General features: G+C 40.8%; 1 protein-coding gene across 1 annotated transcript in view; it reads left to right on the top strand.

The window, feature by feature from the left end:
• Positions 1–24,135, top strand: part of LPAR1 (lysophosphatidic acid receptor 1) — a 90,999-nt gene that overhangs the window by 32,565 nt on the left and 34,299 nt on the right. The window contains exons 2-3 of the mRNA XM_016213701.2: positions 7,046–7,201; positions 18,546–19,293. Coding sequence (XP_016069187.2) covers positions 7,157–7,201; positions 18,546–19,293 — 793 coding nt within the window. The 5' untranslated portion in view covers positions 7,046–7,156. The remainder of the gene's footprint in view (positions 1–7,045; positions 7,202–18,545; positions 19,294–24,135) is intronic.

The raw sequence follows: 24,135 nt of genomic DNA, 5'->3' as shown, positions 1-24,135 counted from the left end.
ATGCTTCCTTTTGAATTAAGTTCAGATTTTGAAACTTTGGCAGGAGTATCGCAGAAGTGATGCTGCATTCTTCTCATTGCACCCCATGAGGTGGTGCACAAGGTTGACTTGTCCCAGTTTCCAGCAATGTTTACTGTGATCATTTGGTTACGGTGGTGTCTTACAGACCTCACCGCTGCAGTTACTATTTTCCCTTTGTAATGCATAAGAAATATCCCATTTCTTGTCAAACTTTTATTAGTTTATTTATATTAAAATGAATTCATGACTTCCTCTTTTATTCAAAGGGTTATAAATTTGTTCAAAGAGTTATAAGCTCAAAAATTTCCATTTAGGCCAAGGGGGGGTGGTGGTGGTGGGGCACCTCCAAGCTAGTTTCCTTGTCCTTTTAACGTGTCTCCTTAATTCTTTGGGTGCTGTTGTTCTTTCTGGCACAAGATGTTCCGAGTCATCATGTACCCCTCTCTTCCCAGCTCTGGAAAAAGATATTTCTCCAAAGAGCCTGGTTCCTTGTAATAGAGAATGGTAGTTAGAGACCAAGATCGAAGTGCTAAAATATTTGTTGTTATTGGGGTGTCACTACTCCTAGCCTCTCACTGAACACACGCACACATGTACTCTTACACCTATTTGTATTTCTGTAGCTATTGAAAACCGTGGCTCTATATCTCTCTCTTCTAAGACTCCTCCATGGGTTATGTTTGTAAGAGTCTGTGTGGTTATAGAGGCTGTAATTTTCTTTTCCCCCCAGAAATCCATGGGCTGCAAATGTTCAGCTTGGCTCAGAGGATTCTTCTTCAAGCATTCCTCAATAAAAATATATCCACCCTATGCTGCCTTAGGTGGAACTCTTAATTTCCATTAGTCTTTGCACTGCTCTGGGTCCCTATGCAAATGGGTGAGGGTCATGGCTGCAGATACTAAGCTGATCAAGAGTTTAGACATGTGGACCCCAGCCAACAGAAATAAACAGGGCAGTAGTCAGTCTGTCTCTCATCCAATTCTTCTAATTGTCCTACCTTTAAGAGGATTTTCTCCATCCTTTAATTTAACTCTGTTCCTTAATTCCCATCTTTTCTTGTTATCTCCCTTCGTGATTGAGCACATTCACTTAGTTCATTTTTCTTTAACTCAAAAATCTGTAATTCCAACTTATTCCTCATCCACTATTTCTAAACTACAGATTTCCCCCATTTCCTAAGCAATATAACATAAAGTATCTTAAGATTGAGACTGTTAAGAGTATTGCCAATATTATTCTTTGCCCTAGTAGTGACGTGTTTTACAATTCCTAGTTATTTTGACAAGCTTCAGGCAGGATAGCTTCTCTCCCCATCAGGAACACTGTTCAAAAGTGAAGACTGCATGCCTGTCAACACAGCCTTTGAAATCAGGACAATGAGCTTATTTCAATAATTTTGGCCAGTTTCTTCATTCTGTAGGATACTGGACTCTGAACTGATAAAATACATGTAAAATAGTGAGATTGTGGCACTTGAGTTTCTCTTTCTGCAGGCAGCATGAGCAGGATGGGCTAGCTGCATTCCTTCCTTTGAATGGATCAGCTGAATGCCATGTAGAAAGAATGATAGGCTTTTTAGGCCAAATGTAGAATAAAAGGTCTGATTGGAAAGCCTTGGTTGCTGTGGCTCAGCTGGTTGGGTGCTGTCCCGGGCACTGAAAGGTTGCCAGTTTGATGCCTGATCAGGGCACATACCCAGGCTGTGGGATCAATCCCTGGTGGGGCATGTGCTGGAGTCAGCCCATCAGTGTTCCTCTCACATTGATGTTTCTCTCTCCCTCTCCCTTCCTCTCTCTAATTCAATTAAAGAAATCTTCAAAAAACAAAACAAAAATGAAACATCTTTCATCAACCAGTAAGTAAATAAAAAAAAGAAAAAAAGAGAAAAGCTGGAGAAGCAAATGGAAAAACTGATTCTGTGTGTGGAATAGGAAAGATTTAAGAACATGAAATACATTGTCTTCTGTGAGTAACTGCAGCAAGATCTTGGCCGCCACAGGTAGAGATGGTACTTAACAACAAAACATGAGGAAATTATTTGGTTTCCCAAGGGCTTCTCTAATTTCTTTGTTCTGACTGCATGGGAAGCAGATGGCCTCGGAAAGTGAGCACAGCTTGCTGCAGCCCAGCCCGACCCTTTGCCTCGCTGGTCACAGGCCGCAGTGGTGTGGACAGGAAGCTCAGATAAAAAAGGTAGCCTGGCCGTTCCTTTGTCACCCTTTCCCCCCTTTCCCTTCCTGTCTAGATCTTTAAAGCCTGAAATTCTCTTTTTATCGGCTTTAGAAATAAAACAGTATTGATTGGCTCCTTTTTCAAACGGTGAAGAATTTTTCCCTTTCTCTTACCATTTCCTGCAGTTTATTACACACACGCACATGCATGCGAGCACACACACACACAGGTGGGCAAAAGTAGGTTTACAGTTGTTCCTATGGAAAACAATACAATGCTCGATCAATAATAATAATACAAGAATAAACTCTGTTTGATGTACTCCCAACTGTAAACGTCCTTTTACCCACCCTGTGCATCCAGAGGCACAGTTATGCTGTCAAGGCTGCCTTGTGTCTTCCTACCTGTCCTCGGCGGGTCTCCTTTCACAGCTGGGCCAGGAATTCCTTTGTGTTCCTCTGCGTTGACTTCCCCCTGTTCCTGCATCACATGCCTGCCTTTTCCTTAGTTTATCTCTGTTTTGCTGAGGCCCACCCTCCGATGGAGTTCCAGGCAGTAAGTCACCTTCCCCATTGCCCCATCTCTTCCAGCTTCCAGGCTGCAGGGGAGAAGTCCCAAGACCGCATCCTAATCCTTTGTTTATGAGCTCCCCCTCACTCTCACTTTCTGATAGTTTAGCTGATTAAAAAAAATTTAGGGTGAGAAGAAACAAAACGCAAAAGAAAACTAAACCTCACGCCGTGTGCTTCACGTGGCTGTATTAAAATCACTGAGGCGGGCAGGTAGGCACCTGCTGGGCCTCTGCATTTCCACAAACGGGGCTTTCCCTCTTCAGAAAAGGCTTTGAGGTAGTTATTTGATTTGCCCTCATGGGTTTTTTTTTGTTTTTCCTTTTTATTTTTTTATTCTAGAATCGCTTTTATTTGGCTCTTAGATCTCCTGGACTAGTCCTCTAGCTTTCTCACTGCTTTTCGCTCTACATTTTGGATTTTTACATTTGGAACCTCACATGCCAATCCTCCTGAATTTCAAATGATCGGTTTTCAAGCATTTTGTTTTTGTTTCAGCACGTCCATGTCTTCTTCCTGATGTTACTATTTTTAAGTCTTTTCGTCTGTTTGGATCCTGGGAGAGAAGAATCTTCCATTCTCAGGCCTCAGATGATAGTGGGCTGGCTTCAGACGTTATTTGGCTCCCGCAGGGAGAAGGGATACTGGGAAAGCTAAGCTATGGCATTGGCCCGCCTGCATCTCATTGTTTTATTTTTCCAGGTTTGGGGTTCAGAGTTTTTTCATTTCTGCCAGACTGTAGGGCTCTCTGTGGCAAATTTCAAGTCTGATTTTTTTTTTTTCATATTTGATATAAATGTTTCTATATATGTGCAACACTTTTCTAAAATTTTGAGGATAAATTTTTCCTTTTCAGGTTTCAGCATTGATGGTTTCTTTTTTTCTCCTTTAGTGGTTTTTGTTCATCTGTTCTGTTTTTGGGATGGAAACTTTAAAATCTTCATCTACGTGGCTCTCTCCCCTATTCCTCTAAGCTCTGGTTTATCTTCTGTTTCACTAATACCATTTTCTGCTTTATTTTTTTTATTCTGTTTTCTGCTTCATCAACTGCCTTCATTTAAGTTCATGATTCAGATTTTTTTCCCTTTTGGTTAATGCAGACTCATTTCTGATCTCATATGTTTTTAAAGTTTCCTTTCATGTGGTACACCTATTTCTTAAGTAAATATTTGCTCTGATCCTAGAGTCTTCCCTTGTCTTGAACGGTAGGAATTTTCATTGGCCTTTGGTGGATTTGGATTTTTTCTCTGTTGCTTATCCTTAGAGAGAAAAGTCTATGCATATTCAGCGTCGGGTATTGCCCTGTGTTCTTTCAAGAGACTGAAATGAGTCACTGTTTGACTCAAGTCCAGATGAAGAGAAAAGGTTAGATTTATAGGAGATTAATCTGCAAGTTAGAAATTCATCTTCCTGTGAGATGGAGGGAAGGAGCCAGCATCAGCTGCAGGAGTGATCAAAATGAAGTTTGCCTCAGAACCAGGGATTTTCTTTTGGGTATTTGGGGTGGCACTCAGTAATTAGCCAGGTTATCGTCACTTGGCATGGCTGCCCATGTCAGAAACCAGTTGGTAGTGTTCCCCCCACCCCCACGTGTTTTCTTGTGCAATCATCATGGCCACATGTAAGTTAGAAGTAAATACAACCAGAGATGACTTGCTCAGTTGGAGCCAGGAACCCCTTTTGAGGAGTGAGTGTGTTTTAAATGTATGCCACCTCTCCCTGGCTTTGTTCCCTGCAGCCCTCCTCCCGCTGTACTAGGAATATCAGTATGAATCTGCTGGGGTCTCATTTACTGATTATCTGTCCATGCACTTGCAGCTTCGCATGAAGGCAATGATGTGCCTTCGTTCTTCTATCAACCTCCCATGTTGATTTTTTCATATACGGGGGATTGGCAAAAGTAGGTTTACAGTTGTGAGTACATGAAACAGAGTTTATTCTTCTGTTATTATTTATTAGTTGTTGTAGTATTTAATTTTTCCATATGAACAACTATAAACCTACTTTTGCCCACCCCTGTATTTCTGGAAGCTTCAGCAATAGTTGGGATTCATCTTTGGCTTCTAGGGCTTGACTCAGGATATTTCCTACTCTTATTTCTCTAGTAATCTGGCACAGCGGAATGAGCCTATGTAGCTTTCTCATTTGTCAGTTGTGTTTTATATATCCATTTTTGAATTGTAGGGAGCGATATTGAGATAATTCATATCCAGTGACAATAGGGGAATGAATGAATGAATGGACAAGTAAATACATAAGTGGCAAAGCTCATCTTTTGCAAGTGTGGGGCATTAGGGATAGTTTTGCAAAGAATGGTGTAGATTAGAAGAGATTAGGGATGCCTAGAATGGAAAACGGAGGCAACTGGAGAAGAAGACAAGAAGGCAACTGGAGGCAACAGAATGAGCCAAGGGGAGCTGGGGTGAGCGGGGCCAGCCCCCACTGCTTTGTGGTTTCCTGTAGCTGGAGCACAGCCTTGGAGCTCAAGCAGAGGAAATGAGGAGTTAGGATGATGGCAGATGAAAGAACTGCAGGACAAGCGCCCAGGTACTTGGAAGAGTTCGAGAGGGGTGTATTTCGTTAGAACTTCTGTGCAGCTCTGTAGCTGACAGTCTGGGGCCTGGGAAAGCAGGGGACTAGTATGTCAGAACAAACCAGTTTACTTAACTAGAGACCAAAGCGCAGTATTACTTAGGATATTGACTTTTTTGTTGTTGGGTCTAGCTCCCCCATGATTTGTTCCGTTTCGTAAATACGTTGGGAAGTAAATAGGTTTCATAAACGTAATTTTAAGACTAATTCCAGGAGAGAGCTGATTTATACCCTTTGAGGTAGAATTGCTTAGCCCTTGTATTTTCAGAGTTGAAAACAATACGTCATTTTAAAAGGGGCTCAAAATTAGATATATCTTAAGTGCTTTAGGGGGAGGCAGTTAATCTTCCTTATTTTCTTTTTGAAGATATGAAACTAATAATCTGTTATCTAGGGTGTATCTCAAGGACATGTAATGTAAGTCAGAACCAGGGACACGTCATGGAAGGTCTGTCTAGATGAGAGCAGTTCGACTGTCTCTGTGTCAGGGTTTGGGGAAAACACTTTGTCTGCAGGACATCTGATTTACATCCTGCTTCCGTCACGACTACCTGAAACTTGTGCTTAAAAGACTCCAAGCACTTTCTCTTCATTTTTGTTCCCGTGAAGGGTTAGTCTATAAAAAACACATGGGCCCTGGAGTGGGTCCTGGTTCAGGTCTCAGCGCCCTCATTTCCTGGCTATTGTGACTTTGGGTATGTTGCACAACCTTTCAAAGCCTCAGGTTCCCCATTTATGAAGTGAGTTAGCGCTGTCTGACTCACACTGTCTATGAAATGACTGCTCCAGTGCTCAGACTCTAGTAGGGTTTCATTAAGCCCCAGTCTCCACCTCTCCCCTTTTGTTATCAGCGGTGATGCCATGTAATATATCTCTCACATCAATTTTTATATCCTTTCTGTAGGATAGGTGCCCAGGATTCACCTTTTGGGCAACTCTATGTACTCGGAATACAGGGTGGAACATAAATAGGCTTACAGTTGTGAGTATGCAAAACACAGAGTTTATTCTTGTATTATCATTTATTAATTATTGTATTATTTTCCCTACGAACAACTGTAAACCTACTTTTGCCCCACACTGCATTGAAAATACATTAAGGTTATATTGCTTAAGGACTTAGCTTGGCAGAATGATATCGGATCTGAGCGCGCAGTGTGTCTTGAAGAATTGAGTCTCACTTGCCTGCTTGTCTTGGTTTTTGGTTGTCATGCTATTTATATATGCCTCTGTTTGCCCTACTTACGATAGAGCAAGGTAACGTGAATTATAAATACATGAGAAGGAAAAATTAAAGAAGTAGGAGGGGCACAAAATGATGCCAGGAATAAGTTCAGTACAAAACAGCGCACTGTGGGGTCCTATAATTTTCTGAGAGAAGCACCATGAAAGAGGTAGACACTCCAACAGACACGTAACCTTTCTCCCAAAGCATCTAGCTAGCCCGCAGAATTGAATTCAAACCTGTGAAAACCCATCAACTTAATCGGACTTGGACACATGGTACAGAAGTCTCAGCATTGAGATGCTAGGTGCTGTCTCCTGGGTTCCCCTTTCCGCTAGGTTAGTAGGTGGCATTTGGTATCAAGTGCCAAATTTTGATGGCTTTTTGCTTCCTCTGGCAGATGGCACTTCACTCCCATGCGGCCATGCTCTCAGGCTAGCTGTGGGCTTTCCTGTTCTTTTCCAGGTGCACAGCCTCTCCTAGCATGACTGCGATCTAATCAGCACGAGAATCTGACTCCTGCGTCTGGCGCCGCAGGGCTGGGGCCTGGTCACTGCCCACAACTACAGAACCGCCATGGCCGCTGCCTCTACTGCCACCCCTGTCATTGCACAGCCCCAGGTAAGCGATTCAAACCAGCCCAGGTTTGAGCTAATCATCGTTTTTGTCAAATATTTAAATCGAGTTTCAGAAAGCCTGCTTGACTCTGGGGATCGTGTGTATCCTTCTAAAAATCATATGGCGGCTGTTCAGATAATAGTACTTCTGTGAGCCGGGTGCTGTTTAGTTCAAGAAGCAGCTGGAACCCTGGCCGTTTTGGCCCAGTGGTTAGAGTGTCAGCCACGGGCTAAAGGGTCCTGGGTTCGATTCCGGCCCAGGGTAGGCACCTCTGTTTCGGGCTCCATTCCCAGCCTCGGTCGGGGCGTGTGTGGGAAGCAACCAGTCGATGTGTCTCTCTCACATCGATGTTTCTCTCTCTCCCTCTCTCTCTTTCTCTCTCCCCCTTCCACACTCTGAAAAGCAATGGAAAAACTATCCTCAGTTGAGGATTAAAAAAAGAAGCAGCTGGAACAATGAGGGAGTGTTTTGAGCAGGATGGCCTCTGTTTGCAGGGCCTGGGTTTTCAGTGCCTCGGCTGTTGGGCTGTTCCTCTAGGCGCCAAATTCCACATCAGGACAGTCGGAAGTGAACCCTGCTTCTTTGCCTCTCTGGACTTGTTTAAGGTTTAATGAAATAGCTCAGAACAGACATAATCTTACAGCCAGTTCTCTGAATGCTGTCTTGTTGTCCTCCTATAATTTTTACAATTATTTTGCCTTGACCTGTTTTAGTACCTTTGAAAAGAAAATGCAATTCTAGAAACTTCTGAACAACGGCAACACGAGTTACTTTTTCTGTCCAGTGAGGAACTGTCCAGTCATACGGCAGGAACACTGTCTTTGTTTGGAGTATTTTACAATCTGATCTGTTCGGGTATTTACTGGACTCTTTCAGTTTCAGCAGGCGAGTGGCTCGTTCGCGAAGGGACTTTGGAGTCATTAGACCTGAGTTCACATACCGATTGCTGGATAAGGCGCCGGAGTCTTGCTAACCTCGCTCAGCTTCAGTTTCTTTTTCTGTAATCACACTTCACAGGATGGTTATAGGGATTAAGTGACAGAATATATGAAAAGCACGAGTAGGTGCTCAGCAAGTGTAGTTTTCTACTTGCTCTTCCTTCACCTCCTTCTAAACTGTGACCTCCCATCGCATTCATGACAGTCATTTTTAGGCCCAGTTTAAAGGAAAAAACATACCTTTGAGAAAGAAGCATATTGGTTGAAATTTTACTCTTGATGATACAGAAAGTTATTCCACACTCTTTTCTCTGTGTTATTTTACAAGCTGCTACATTTTGTACGTATTTCAAGGAGGGGCGTTTGTATGTGTAAGGGAGGGAAGGGAGAGGGAGTGGGAGAAAGGGGCATTTTTATTTATTTTGCTTTTTTTTAAACCTCTGAGACACCTTGGAATTTTGTCTTTTGGATAAAGTCCTTGCCTTTCTTTACCATTTTAAAGCTTTCGTTATTATTTCCCAGGATGTATAGTGTTATCTCCATTATGTGTATTTCTCTTTCTGGTAAATGGATCATTGTCTTTGAAACACTTCATTTACTTAGGGTGTTTGGTTTCCATTCCCCTCGATAGTGTTTGTGGTGCCTGAGAGACTTGGTCAATGGGTAAAAAGATTCAGCGCCTGTTGCCTGAGGTCACCTTTTCAAAGCCACTGCAGCTGCTCCCCTGCAGTGATGATATGCTCCACCTTTTGTGAAGTTCAGCTATAGTACAGGCTTTCCCGACAAGGCGTTTCAGTGTCCCAGCCTTGCTCTGTCATTTGTCAACATTTCCAACAACATCATATTATCTACACACCTTCCCTCTTACACAAGCTGCTATCAGCTGGTGAGTAATATAAATACTTTTAAATGACTCATTTAATTAAAATGTTTAACACCACCCAAGGTAGAAAGAGGTCATATTTGATGTAAACACTTGGGGAAACATACTCTTGTGAATTCTCTGTGGGAAAATGAATTGGTGAAGTCACTCTGGGGGTAATTTGACAGTACTTATTAAAATTATATACCTTTGCACATCCCCTATTCCCATCTTGGTATCTACATTAGAAAAACACTCATGCATGAGCCCAAGGAGACGTGCATGAAGAGATTCACTGAAACCTTAGTTGAAGGCCAAGAAATGAAAAACTTTCTGAATATATGATCGTGGAAGGACTTAATAAATTTAGGCATTTGATATGATTTAAGTACCACGCAGCAGTTAAAAAATGACAAGTCTACAGGGTGGGAAAAGTAGGTTGACAGTTGTGAGTACACGAAACACGGAATTTATTCTTATATTATTATTTGTTAATTATTGTATTATTTTCCATACGAACAACTGTAAACCTACTTTTGCTCCACCCCTGTATATCTCAACACAGCTACATCTCTCCAAGATATCTAATGGAGGGAAAGGAAAGCAAGATGTAGAATAATGCTTACAGGAAGATATCATTAAAACTGTAAACTAAGACCATATGTTTTTGGGGATAAACATATGGTACATTTATGTAAATGCACAGCAAAAGCTCTAGAGCATACTTTATCAAAGGGAATGATATTGCCCCCACGAGGGCAAAAATTGGATCTTGGCTGATGGAAAATCCCTCCAGAGGTTAATCCTACCTGAAGAAATCTTACTCTTTTGTGTTTCATTTCTCTCATTAGGGAGAATTTAAATTTAATGAAAACATTCTCTTTGAGAGTCACCAATGGGGGTGGGAGGAGTCAAGAAATACTGGTTTGGAAGGAGGCATTAGGCTCTCCAATCATACTGCCTGGGCTCGAATCCCAGCTCCAGCATTTACTAACAGCACAAAGGAGTGGGGGTTGGGGGAGAAAGGGTTCTTTCCTCTCCGTGCCTGCATTTCCTCATCAGAAAAATGAGCATGATAATAATAAAGCCAACTTCATAGGGCTGTTTAAGAGATGAAGTTAGACATGTGTAAAACTTAGAACAGTATCTGCTACATATTGCTCAATGCATCTAAGTATTACCATTTAGCCAGCACTGTGGCAGGCCTGGGGGTGCAAGAATAAGTAAGATAAACAGTGTTTTTGCCCCGCCAGAGTTTAGAAATGTAGCGGGAAATAGATAAGGAATCAAAAAGTTGCAATGATGGGTCACAGATGCTATGCCACAGGAAGTCTGGGTGCTCCAGGAGTAAAGCAGAGCACCCAGGAAGGACTTGGAAGATCAGGGAAGACTTCTTGAAGGAAGACCAGGAGGCTGGGAGCTTATGAATGAGGTATGGTAGAGGAAATAGCATGTGTAAATGTCAAGTGTCCCAAGATGAGAGAGAGCACAGCATTTGCGTGCTAGTTCAGGATAACTGCAGGGTATAGGGGCGCGAGGTTGTAAGTGACATGCTAGAGCCAGCGCTGCTAGCTCACAAGACCTGGTTCTTAAGTTTTCAGGAATTGAGTGAGCCCATTGACTTCGTGCTTGTAGCTTGAAATCAGCCGGGGTGGAGTATTTACATCATGGAAATTGGCAAACACAATCCCTCAGTCCTAAGAGCCCATTGTTATATATTTATCAGCATACTTCTGGCTGTAGAGGCGGCAGATGGGTTAGGTTACAGGGTTGGAGACGATTTTGCAGGGCCTTGCAAGCAAAGGAATTTAACATTAAGGAATTTAACATTAATCTTGAAGAAGCCTGTGTAGCTTTTAAGCCTTAGACCTGGGTTCAAACCCTGACTTTTGACAATGTTGTTGAACAAGTTCATTAATTAATGTCAACCAGGGCAGTGAGCCCCATTAGTCTTACCATATGTGGGGAGGAGTAGTAGCCTCTGATGGTTGGGGGAACCCAAGTGCACTTAGAAGGAGTCAGCCGTAAACTGGGGTATTAGGTCCCAGGCAAAGGCAACTTACTCTTCTGGAGAGATGCAGACCACTGGGTCACTTGTTTCCCAGGATCCTCTGGTCGATGGTGGGCCTCCTGATTATATGTTAGCTCTTCACGTGTAATTTGTGCAGTCCACTTTTAGTCCAAGGCTGACTTGTCCTTGCCCCCAAGCTTGTATTGATGTCATCTCTCTTATTATCAAGTTTCCCCCAAGTTCGGAGAAGGTAAAGGTAATTTAAATACAGCTTCTCCTTAGTCAAGGAATAACAAGCAGTTCCTCAGTCAGCTTAGCCTGGTATTGTCTGGCACATCAACTTGCATTCTTTTAGGGTGAATTCAGGGACCTGTGTAAAGATAAGCTCACGCTGAAGTGTGAAAGGCCTGACATTTCTTTTCTAAGGCAAAAAATTCTTTGCTAAGGCAAAACAACAATTAAAAAAAAAAAAGCTTTTGGTTTTGTTTGTTACTCCATTCATTTGGTAACAAAGAGCATTTTTCTAATCAAGGCTGCCTAATACTAGATATAAACTAATTAATATGAACAAATAGCCTGTGGTTGTTTCAAACAATAATAGGGAAGAAAGCTTTCATTGTCACCCCTGCTGGGATTGCTATTTAGTTAGTGAAAGATATGGCTTGTGCTTTGAAGTGGGGGACAAGTTTGTATTCTCTGCTTTGCCCCTGCCTAGACTGTAAGATGGATTTTTGTTTTCTCATGCTCAGAGAGCACCTTGTTCCTAGGAGGCAGGATGACTTGTGAGGCGAAACTGGACTAGCAGCAGCAGGAAGGGTGTGTTTGTAGCTGATTTATAGTTCTGCTAGTCCAGACGCTGATAGAGAGCTTCCTTACCCGGAGGAAGCTCCAGGGACTTGTTTGCAGACAGGACCATGCTCATTGGGTTAAGTGAACGTGCTCCTACCCTGTGGATGTGGTGGGGGATGGAGGCAGGATAGGACACCGAAAATTTGCCATCTTAATGACTATTTTCTCTTTCTAGAACCCTGTTTAGGAAGACTTTAATTGTGGTTCATCTAGTTACTGTGGGTAGGATATGGATTAAAAGTTTCATTTTCCTTTTGAATGGAAGGGTCAGTAGTTCAATACATGAATGAGTGGGTTGGCCTCTCTCAAATCCAGGACTGGTATTAGAGACCAGAATAGTTGTTTGAAGACTTCAAGGTATTCAGGTGTCAGACCTATGATTCCAGTAAAGGAGGATTGTTTTCTATCAGTATTTTTTTTTTTTTAACAAGGTATTTCATTCTGTCTGTCATTTGTTAAGTAGCTATCTTGGTTTTAATCCAAGGAAACAAAGACATTTTGATTTCTCCAAGTTCCTACACGATTTCCTGTAGCTTTCATTAAAGACATGAATTTGAGTAGATTTTCAATGTCTTAAAACAACAGATTTGTTCTTCTAGTTGTTACCCAGTGTTCTGATAAAACACAAGTAGGTCTCTACTTATTGTCTGTTGGAAAACAGGTGTTTTTCAACATCATTACCAATAGGTTAGCCTAACAAAATTCATCGTATTTCCAAAATCTATGTTTTAGAGGTTTTAATTCTGATATTAGAGAGTAGATATTTGTGGATAAAGCAATTGAATTCCATATTAAATGGGTTGTTTTTTGCGATTGACTTTTTTTTTTTTTTTAAAGAACTTTGTATTATGGCAGTTTTCAAATGTTCACAAAGATAAAAAGAATAATATAATGACTCCCAATATAGCCATTGCCTAGATTCAACACATAAACATTTTGCCATATTTAACTTGTTTTCTCCTATTTGGCGGAGGTGAAGTATTTTAAAGCAAATCCTTGAGATTGTGTCATCTTATCTCAACTTTTATACATCAATGTGAATCTCTAAAAGGTCATTCACTTACATAACATTACAGCACTATTATTATCCTTAACAAAATTTAAAAACTCTCTAATATAATTTTATACTCAGACATATTCAGATTTCCCCAATTGTTTTTCTGAAAAGTGATTTTGTAGTTGGTATGTTAGGTTATCCTTAAAAAACATTGATTGGATTAGTTTGCTCTTCTGCTTAAAACTCAATGCTTTTTGTCAAGGTTTAAATAATGTTTTCCCCTTTATTCCCTAAGTTTGGAAATAGATTGAAATATTAATCAGAATAGTTTACCACTGAAGAATGAAAAATTAGGGCATGCATGGAAGGCTCCAAAGTAAGGGAATGGTTGCAATTGCTAAATTAGGAGTCTCTAAAATAAGGGATCATGGATATATTGATAGTGCTCTCTTTTAGACTAAAGTGTGAACAATTAATTGTGGTATGAAGCATGTTCCCATTGTCACACAATGAAGACATAATATGATTTGGCCTCACCCAACATGAAATTGAAAAAAGAGAACGCATGAGCTTAGGTCCAAGTGGGTTTGGGTTCAAGTGTGGGTTCAAATCTCATAGCTAGGGGATCTTTCAATATAGGTATCTTGTTTAGCCTTATTTTTAAAAAAATCTCTAGAATTTAAATGATACACAGTGTGCTCACAAGTTTAAATGGCAAACTATGTCAGGTGCTCTGTACAGTATCAGCTCCTTAATAGATACCTGACATATGTTAGTTCGTTCCCTTTTCCCCGTAATGATTCTGGGAGTTCTTTACAGGGAGAATGTAGTTACCTCTTCGTGTGGCCAGTGTGTATGCTGTGTTTCTATACTAGGCCAGAAGACCCATCAAAGGAAAGCCAAGTTAGATAAACACTCTACAGAAAACTCCAATGTATTGCCAGGAATAAATGCATGTGGAGATAAACATTGACATTTCTGACTTACTCCGTCTCGAACCATGTTTCCATTAGAAGTTAAATTTGTTCTCATATTGCGATCTAAATTCATCTGTGCCCTCTTTTGTGTTTATAAACTCAGATAAAGTTTGAGAGGATATCATATTTCAGAATCTGAGGGCACACTTCGAGTTTCCTATTCATAGGACAAAATTGTACCAGGTACCTAGGGGCAGCCACAAGTGAGACCTTTCACGTCTGTTTCTCTCAGTCCATCCTTTCTAACTGCTTGGTCTGTAAGGATTAGTGGAGCTACCTGTTCCTCCTTCCGAGGGACGTGGCCCTCCCTCTTGCTGCCCATGATGGTGCTGTTGGCCTGCTTTCCTTTCCCCGCTCCTAACTTCTCCAGCTATTTTTCTTTGAACTTCTGTTGCAGCTTTTCCATGAATAAACACTGAGTTGGGACAACGCCCTGCTGTTTTTACCAGCTGAGGAGATCATAATAATAGGGCCCAGGGGATTTATGTCTTTTGAAAACTGTACCTTGCTGTAATAAGACTGTCCTTTGAAAAAATCAACCTTCATCTGCTCTGTGATGATACTGCCATTTGGTAATTGCCTAGCATCAGGTAAAGAACTGCCCTTATGTGACACTTGTCCCATTTCAAAGATGGTTATCCCCGGCAGGCTCAGGCTGGGAGAGAAGGGATGGGGCGGATACCTGCTCAGACAGGGTGTTTAAGAAAGGGCCATGGAGCAGATTCGCTCTTAGGAACCACTCAGGACTCTCTCTTTGGAAATTTGACAAGTACGATGTTGCCCACTTTATCTCAGCCTGTTACAAGGGGCTGTAAAAAATACAAAGTGTTTTCATTGATTTAGAATTTATTTTCCATAGTTTCTTTTCACATAAGTGTACAGGGTGGGGCAAAAGTAGGTTTACAGTTGTTCGTGTGGAAAAAGACATGTGGTTATGATTATTGCAAAAGCTTTATTAACTCTGTGTTTCCTGTACTCACAACTGTGAACTTAGTGTTGCCCACCCTGTACCTCATATTATATATATTGTTACTTTATAAGAAGTAACATTTTCTGTATTTTTTCAGATAAACCTTAAAAATCCAGTAGTTGCATATTCTTCAGCTATTCTAAGGATTTTAACTTTAAAACATTTGTAGTTTGAATCAGCATTTCTTAGTTGCCTATTTTCTAGTTGTAGTGGCAAATTATTCCACTTTTAAAATTGTTTCTAATGGGAGGCTATAAAAAGTGTGGGAATTGTATTTCTTGTTAACTGAGACTTAATAGCATTTAATTCTGTGCTGTCTCTTTTCTAATCTTTTTTTGGGGGAGGAAATGTGTGACGGGTCTGATTGCTTTAGATTTAAGGGCCAGAATTGAAGAAGCCTTAGAGGTGATTCAGATCTTACTTTACAAATGAGAAAGTTGACACTCAGAGCACTCATGAGACTAGTTGCAGACTAATTAGCTGGTGAGCAGCAGAGTCCCGACAAAGTCCTCACCCTGTCCATTGTTGTACTTGAACAGAAGTGGGAAACCGAGAAGGCTTGATTTATGTCTTCTTACTGGTCCTTTCCCCAGCATAGATTAAAATCTCTCTTTCAGAATGACAGTAGAGTACATATTTACATTCTTATCTAAGTACTTACTAAGTCGCATAGGTTTAATTACCAGTCTGTGAGCCTGTGCCAAGTGTTCCCTTTTCCACTCTGCTAATGAATATGCAATTGTCTCTCAGGAGATTAAAAAACACACTGGGTGGACTGTGAGTGGCTCCACAGCAGGCACTCAGGTGTGTCATTTTGGCACCCCTTGAGGGCACGGTGTAGTGCGATGGCATGCCCCATACCTGGCATTGCATAAGTGTTTGTGAATGAATAGATGAAGTGCGTAGTGAAGAGGAACACCATATGTGATTCTTTGAGTTTGGGCTTCGCAGATTTGTTATGACTTCTTTTAAGATCACGTGCTAGAATGGGGTAAATTTTTGAGATTTGGAACATCTGTTCTGTAGAGCAGCCAATGACCCATGATCCTGAGATGCAATTGGTGGATGTGAAAAGGGCATGAATGTGGAGTTCTCTTTTTAGCTTTGGAGACACTTTAATTTTGCGTTAATCCTATTTTATTTACATCTTTGTTCCTTGGGCAGAGCATATTTCTGTAACTTATTACAGAGAAATTTCTAATTATAGTAATTTGGATTTTAGAATAATAAACTTTAAAAAGTATTTATCATTTTGCCTGAGTATATAGTTGTTTTTCCCTAAATTTCTTGCAGTAAATATTAGTTGCTTTCCTGAAGAAGAAAAGAAAATCATTTATAGTCTTACCTATATAAATTTTTACAAAATTGTTATTCTATACATTATCTTTTCCCCCTATTTTCACTCTTTTTATTTCCAGTAATATGAAAAGTAGTCATCCTACTTTAGTATATTAATTACTTAATTTGGTAGTTTTTTAATCATCATATTTAAACTTATTTTTGAAAATTATTGTTACAGTTTGAATAGCTTGTTTTGATTCTTACCTGACTAATAAGAAAATTAAGTTATTTACATACTTCTCATTCTTTTATTTTCAAGTTCTTATTGATACAGTGATTTTAATCCCAGATTATTATTAAATTATTTTTATAATTATATCTTCAAGAATTGTTTTTGCTACTTGCTTTGTTTAATAATCCATGAAGAACAACTACTTAGACTCATATGTTTTGTGGGTTTTTGGTGCAAAACATCTGATATATAAATTAATTATTTCCAAAGGAAGGCAGTTCTGAGTGGTTACAAAGTCCAGGGTGTGACCATGGGAGTGGGCAGATATGTTGTAATGAAATAGAAGGTCATCAGAGATGAGGTCAAGAAACTGAAAAGCAAGAAAATGAGATGAATTACCCAGAGTAATGGCAAGATTTGGGTGGAATAAAACACTCCAAGCCAAATTCTCAGATTTCAAGTGCATGAGATCTCAAAGTACATAAGATGCCAATATGTGTAGGACAAGGTCTTCACTCCTGCCCTGGACTATGATCTCTAAGAAACAGACAAGTTAAGCTATAAATAATTATACAACATGGCATACTGATAGAAGCATGATTTAAAAGCTATTGAAGCCTAAATGAGGAAAGAGACTCTAGCTGTCTGGATGAGTCAAAAGACTAACCATTTAGTAAGCATTTATACTGTTTTGGAACTTTTAGGGTTTGGTAAACATTTATACCACACAGCCTGTGGGTATTCAGTAGAATATTTGGTCTGAAACAGTGGTTAACGATGCTGCAAACCTAAAACTAATATAATATTAGAACATCAACTGTAATTGAAAAGAAAAAAAAATAATTAAAAAAATAGTGGTTAAAACTGTCCATTTGCTAAGTAATTAATCAAATACAATACAAAAGAAAAAGGAAAAGGTAGGATGTGAACTGTCTTCAAGAAATATTTTTGCCCTCGCTGATGTGCTCAGTTGGTTGAGTGTCGGCTCCATGCACCAAAAAGTCCTCAGCTCTGCTCTGGGCACATACCCAGGTTGCAGGCCCGATCCCCAGTTAGGGTGCATGCAGGAGGCAACTGATGGATGTTTCTCTCTTACATCGATGCTTCTCTCTCTTTCCCTCTTCCTTTCTCTCTCTCTCAAGTCAATAAAAATATATTTTAAAAAAATTTCTAATTCTAGGAGTCACAAGCTAACTTAAAACTTCAGGAAAAGTGATCTATTCTATTTAATGTGTAATTTTCTAATTTCTGTGTTACTTTTATTTTCTAATTTTGCCTTAATAGTTTGATGACTACCTATATTAATCTATTATAAACTTCCTCAATCTTTTTTGGATTCAAGTAAGGTACAAGTAATAAGCAAATATGTTCTAGTTGATGATGTTGAGAAATAAGAAAACACATAATACATTATCACTCTGCATTTGACAAGATACACTTTAACTAATCTAAGTGTACTTCGCATTTTGTAAAGCAGCGTCCAAGTGTCAGCTGCTCTTTGGATGTTACATTAGGTAACATGTTTCTTATGTTCTCCAAGAAGAAAAAAGTTCTCAAACATCATGGATTGGTTGACAAACGCTATTCTGGGGATAAGGAGTTGTGGGGGTAGACAGTGCTGCCCACAGGAATGCTGAACAGCACATGCTGGCTTTGGGCAAAGAAGCTTTGATCCATAGTGACCTCTTTGAAATGTTGGCACTGATGGTCCTTGTGGGGACTTGCATTAAAAATGTCTGTCACAGACAGAACATTCTATGTGAGAACAGAAATGCTGAATAATAGGGCAATAACACCCTATCTATAAACCAACTGTGTTTACAGATTCCCTAAATAACAGGTCAAAGTAGATTTCACTATGGTAAATATTCCAATTGTAATGCTCTGCAGAAGTCTCATCTTTCTCATGTATTTTAAGCAAGGTTTCTGGCCCTGTGGCTTTTCTAGTAGACTTCAATGATATGCAACCACCAAGCACAGACCTTGTCATTTATTTAACTCCAACTGTCTTTAATCTTGAGAATCTTGAGGATAGTAATACAGCGAGAAACCTTGAGGTTTCAACATAATCATAGAATATTTTGCAGGGTCAGATTTTCAAATTCTTTGCTTTTTTTTTTTTTTTTGGCAACATTTATCATAGAAGTCTTGTGTGATCTATATAGTCTTTAAATTTGGACCTGTGGTTTCTTTTCTCTTTTGTTCTCATTTTTCTTCCTCTCTCCCTTAGTTCACAGCCATGAATGAACCACAGTGCTTCTACAATGAGTCCATCGCCTTCTTTTATAACCGAAGTGGAAAGTATCTTGCCACAGAATGGAACACAGTCAGCAAGCTGGTGATGGGACTTGGAATCACCGTCTGTATCTTCATCATGTTGGCCAACCTGCTAGTCATGGTGGCCATCTATGTCAACCGCCGCTTCCATTTCCCTATTTATTACTTAATGGCTAACCTGGCCGCTGCGGACTTCTTTGCTGGCCTGGCCTACTTCTACCTGATGTTCAACACGGGACCCAATACTCGGAGACTGACTGTCAGCACGTGGCTCCTTCGTCAGGGCCTCATTGACACCAGCCTGACGGCGTCGGTGGCCAATTTGCTGGCTATTGCCATCGAGAGGCACATCACGGTTTTTCGCATGCAGCTGCACACACGGATGAGCAACCGGAGGGTGGTGGTGGTGATTGTGGTCATCTGGACCATGGCGATTGTTATGGGTGCCATACCCAGCGTGGGCTGGAATTGCATCTGTGATATTGAAAATTGCTCCAACATGGCGCCCCTCTACAGTGACTCTTACTTAGTCTTCTGGGCCATTTTCAACCTGGTGACCTTTGTCGTCATGGTGGTCCTCTACGCTCATATTTTTGGCTATGTTCGCCAGAGGACTATGCGAATGTCTCGGCACAGTTCTGGACCCCGGCGGAACCGTGATACTATGATGAGTCTTCTGAAGACTGTGGTCATTGTGCTCGGTAAGTCTTGTCTTGACTATAACTTACTCTACAGATTCTTGATGTCTTAGGATAAACTACAGTAGTTTATGATAGTGGTAAACAATGGTACGAATATTCATCAGTATATGTGCAGGAATTATAAGGGGATGAAGTACTTTTTATCAGATCTCTGTGGCACAGTCAGCACACCAGTGTTTCTACAATTACAGAATTTGCTTTAGGGAAATACATGTCTCAGTGGTTTAGTATAAAAGATGACATGAAAGATGTCATCTATGAGTTTGGCTATCAAGTATTGAAAATTCCAGCTTTTGACAGGTTTTCTTACAGCCCAGTTGTGGAATTTTTGTCTTGTGGCCTCTATTACAGATTTTCAGATAGAAAGTGTGTTTTATATAATATGAACATGCTTTCATATGTAGTTACTCTTATGAGTCTATTTCTAAAAACAAAATGGATTTGAATTAATAGCATTCTTCATCTCTATGAAAACTTATGTTTTTTCCCCATTCATTTTCTATTTGTGGTAGTAGGAGTTAATTTATATTTTAAGGCCAGGAGCAAGTTTTTCTTCTCTTATGTACACTCCAATAACTTTTGCCTTTAAATAACTATTGTTTTTTCTGGATGAGAAATTCATGGTAATGATCAGGAGGAATGTATTTATTTCTTCACTTAAGTACTCAGAAAATTAAAGAACAGCTAAGTTCCAGGTCCTCTTCTGACCCCTGGGGATTTACCCACAAGGACACACACAGAACATTTCTTTTGGAGCTCAGAGTGCCTCGTTTAAAAGTTCACCCAGTGAGAATTTGTTTAAATAACTACTCTACTGCATTACATTTTCTTCACAGACTATATTCAGAATAATGTTTGATCACGTTTTTAAAAATATCTTTTAGCATTTCAGTTTTCCCCATGGAAATTCAGTGGAAAGTTCCTTAGTGCTCTTTGCTCCAACTTGTGAAGCCCTGCTGAATGAATGTAACCTGGGATTGCATGGCTCCTCTGAAACTCCAGGAGTTACATTAATTTAGTCACTAGAAAGAGATAGCGCCCTAATCATCACTAAATAAACTACCATCCTGGTTGAGGCATTCGTCCCATTTATTTTTGATTAGGGCAGTTGCATGGCAAAGATCATATCCGGGTGTCCTGATTGAGACCCTCACGTAGACCTTAAGGCCAAGGACAAGACCTTGGAGTTGCTGACACGACTAAAGCTCTCTCTGTAGCTAACTGGACTCAGATAATATTCCCACCGTGGACCCAGCCCCTCAGCTATGAGGTTATCTTATTTCATCCAACAAGGCTTAGCAGAAGTAGAAAAATGGTTTCCCTGTATGTTGTCACCAAAACTCTTGAGCATACCTGTGCCACAAGGACATATTTTTCATGATATGGATGAAACTCATCTTAAGGGGGCATTTTTTCTATTATACCTCAAGCGTTGCTGCTTACAGTTCATAGAACCACTAGCAGAAAAGGCCCACTGAACTTAGAGTATGAACCTGCCAGGCTCTTGTTTTAATTTTGACCTTTGTGTAATATCTAACAAATTCTGGCATGCGGTATGCTTAAAGACTCATGTAAGTTAATTTTATGTCTCATTGGGTTGCTTTGCAGGTTATGTGAGAATTATTTTGAGGGTTTATGAGGCAACAGTTTCTGTGTACGCCTGCCTTAAATGCCCCTTCCACCCTAGCACACCAACCCCAAAATTGAAAATAACAGAAATAATGTTGCCTTCTGAGGTTTAAGCTTTATATAGACTCTGCAAAGATTGAATACAGATAACTAATTACCTCTGGAAAAAATAGCATTATTTCTATCAGTAGGTAATGGAAGAAATTTTAGAACATGGGTGATAGGTAAAGAAATTTTGTGAGAAAAGATGTGTATGTGACTATAACATAGGAAGGAGAGTTTAAATAAATGGACTGTAGCCTTTTTGAGAGAAGCAGCAAGGATGGGAGAATGCATGAGGGTGGGTACTTACAAGCTTGAATAGGGGATTCACAATCCTAAGCCAATACTTGTCAAGGTGACGCCTAATACCTTTCATACAGTGCACTCCAATGTACTCCGCTGCTTGAATTCTTTGTAGTCATGATTGCATGCAAGAGATGGGTTGGTCTTGTAGGAACAAGAATTCTAGCCTACTTGAAGCTCTTCTCTCTTCTTTTTAATGGCTTCATTAAATCTACCGGGGTCACATTGCTTAATAGGATCATTTAGGTTTCAGGTGTGGATTTCTGTTACAAAATCTGTATAGTGCACTGTGTGCTCACCACCCAAAGTCAGATCATCTTCCATCACCATATATTAGCCCCCTTCGCCCCCCTCCCAGCCATCCCTGTCCCTCTGGCAACCACCACCAGGAGCTCTTCTTATTGTAAAGCAGTTTATTGACAATGGGGGATTTTTGGTTCACGTTTGATTTTGAATATCCACCTTCCCTGCCAGATTGTGAGCTTTGTGATGATAGGCAGGGATTGTAATGGTTTGTGGTCCATTTTCTCCACATTACCTTTCAATCAAAATACAACAGGTTGGAAAGTGACTAGCTACATGGATGTTCAATCAATAATATGTTTATCTTACTTTCATTTATTTGGGGGGGTGTGATTTGTAGTTTGATTAATTGTGTGTAGGGAACCTTCAGTTTCGATTTTACCACGTCAGAGTGACCTCTGAGTTTCAGGGCTGTTCAGTCCTCATGATCAGGAAAAGGATTTGTTGGTCAACAAGGTGAATTCCCAGGAGTCAGCATATAATAAAGACATTTATGATCACAATCCCAGTATCAGTTCTTAAGTACAGGGTTGTATATAAGCTGCTTTTGCGTGAGTACTGGGTCTTAATATTTTTATTTGTCAGACTCTTACGTAGCATTAGTCATTTGCTCAGTACTGTTCTACCATAGAAATTAGTATTGGTAAATACCAGTAGAGGTACCATTATCTATTTGTTATCCTCATCTTTCCTAGGTGAAAATGTAGGCACAGAGAAGTTAGGTAACTTGTGCAAGGTCACACAGCTAGGTAAGTACAGGAGCTGGAGTTCAGGTCAGGCACTCTCCCTTCCAGGGCCCAAGTGTTTTTCAGATCCATGCTATCCTGTATCTCTGTAATAAAAACAATGGTCAGCACATGCTGTGTTCTGTTATGAAGTTTGAACAGCGCCTTGCTATTAAGTTGAGACATTGTGATCCCGTTTGTTTCTGTTGATTCTGCCTAGCTGCCTGTGCTTTGTTTCCTGGGCAGGAGAGAGATTGAAGGGAGCATTCCTTCCCTCTTTTTGTTTCCAATGACTACGCTCAGGACTCGCACTTTATCAGCCCTTTCCCACTGTTTGCAGTTGCAGCACCATAACTGACTGCTTATGATTGAGTGAGTGTTTTGATACAGGTAGAGTTAAGTTGAGGGTTTATTGTCCCAGCATGAGGTCATGTAATCCTTCCCCAGGCTTGAAGTCTCCCCACTTGACATTTTACCAAGAATTCCTTTTGCGTTCGTTACACAGTTGAACCGGAGTGGCAGTCAGGTTCTTCCTTATTTGACCACAGTCTGCCTTGACTTGCGAGTCCTTGCCTTTCCTGCTCTACTCCTTGTGATGACATGTCTGTTGGGGATCATTAGAAAAGAGGAAACCCAGGATTTAGAAAGAGAAAATAGTAGTGACTGTGCAGGTTTTTGCACCGGAGCCCTGGGACACAGTGAGGGGCATAAAGCAATATACATCCAGGTGGGGCTTATTCTGTGGAAGAGGGAGGAGACACCCTCTTTGTATTGGATGGGTTCTGGCTGGAAATGATCACCACCCTTATTACCTACGTTCCCTGTGCCAGGGCTGGTACTTGGCACTACTCTCCATGCACCGTTTATAACATTACACCAAGGAAAGCCGTCTTTCTCCCATGTCATTCTGGAGGAGCTGAGCTAAGATAGGGCATGTAACTCACCCAGGATCACTTTGGTAAGCCGCAGAGCTGGAATTCAGCTGCAGGATTATAGTAGATCACGACCTTCCATCCCAGGGGCATACCATACAAGTGACTGTTACTGGTGGTGATGACAGCGGTGGGGCCAGATGAGCCGAAGTCCGTTGTTTTTTGGTTCACCCTGATGAAAGATAATTTGGCCAATATCGTGCTAGCAAGCCGTTATGGACTTCTCTATTTAATTCATCAAACGTGTTGCTGAGTGCTAATTGTGTGCTAGGGGATGGAAAGGTTGAGTAGGAGAAACGCCATCCTTTGCAGAGCTCGTGGTGTAGTAGAGGAGACCGGGAAAGAGCTGCAGGGCGGTGGGCCCACGGGCTAGCAGCGGTAGGGGCAGAGTGATCCCGAGTGCAGGGGAGGGAGGGCCTCCCACGGGGGCAATGCCGAGCTGGCTTAGTCTTGATGAATGTGCAGACCTTGCCATCCCGTGGGGTGGGGAGCAGCAGCAGGAGCAAGGGTGCTCACCCTGAGGAACTGAGAGTAGCCAGCTGTGATTAGCAGAGAGCAGTTATGTCTGATGGCATTTTGACCGAAGAGATCAGCATCTTCGTAACGCACGAAAGAGTTTGGGGCTTTTGCCTGTAGGTGATCGGAGATGCTAAAGGATTCCCCAAGAAAATTAACTCCAAGTCCTTATAGGGCTAACCATATAATTTATCATCCAAACTGATACACTTTTATTAGGGAAAACAGGTATTAAGTGGTTGGGACACTGGGGAAACAGGCATAAACCAAGAATGGTCTGGTCAACCCAGAGTGTGTGTTACCATCTTTGTTGGCTCTGCTTTCTCCTTGGTTGTTTATTAATATTCTTTCTACGTTTTCTTTTGGCATTTTAAGTGCAGAGCTCATTGCTG

The sequence above is a fragment of the Miniopterus natalensis genome, chromosome 12 (assembly GCF_054644295.1).
Source record: "Miniopterus natalensis isolate mMinNat1 chromosome 12, mMinNat1.hap1, whole genome shotgun sequence".
Lineage (NCBI taxonomy): Eukaryota > Metazoa > Chordata > Mammalia > Chiroptera > Miniopteridae > Miniopterus > Miniopterus natalensis.
This window is presented reverse-complemented; position numbering and strand designations above follow the sequence as displayed.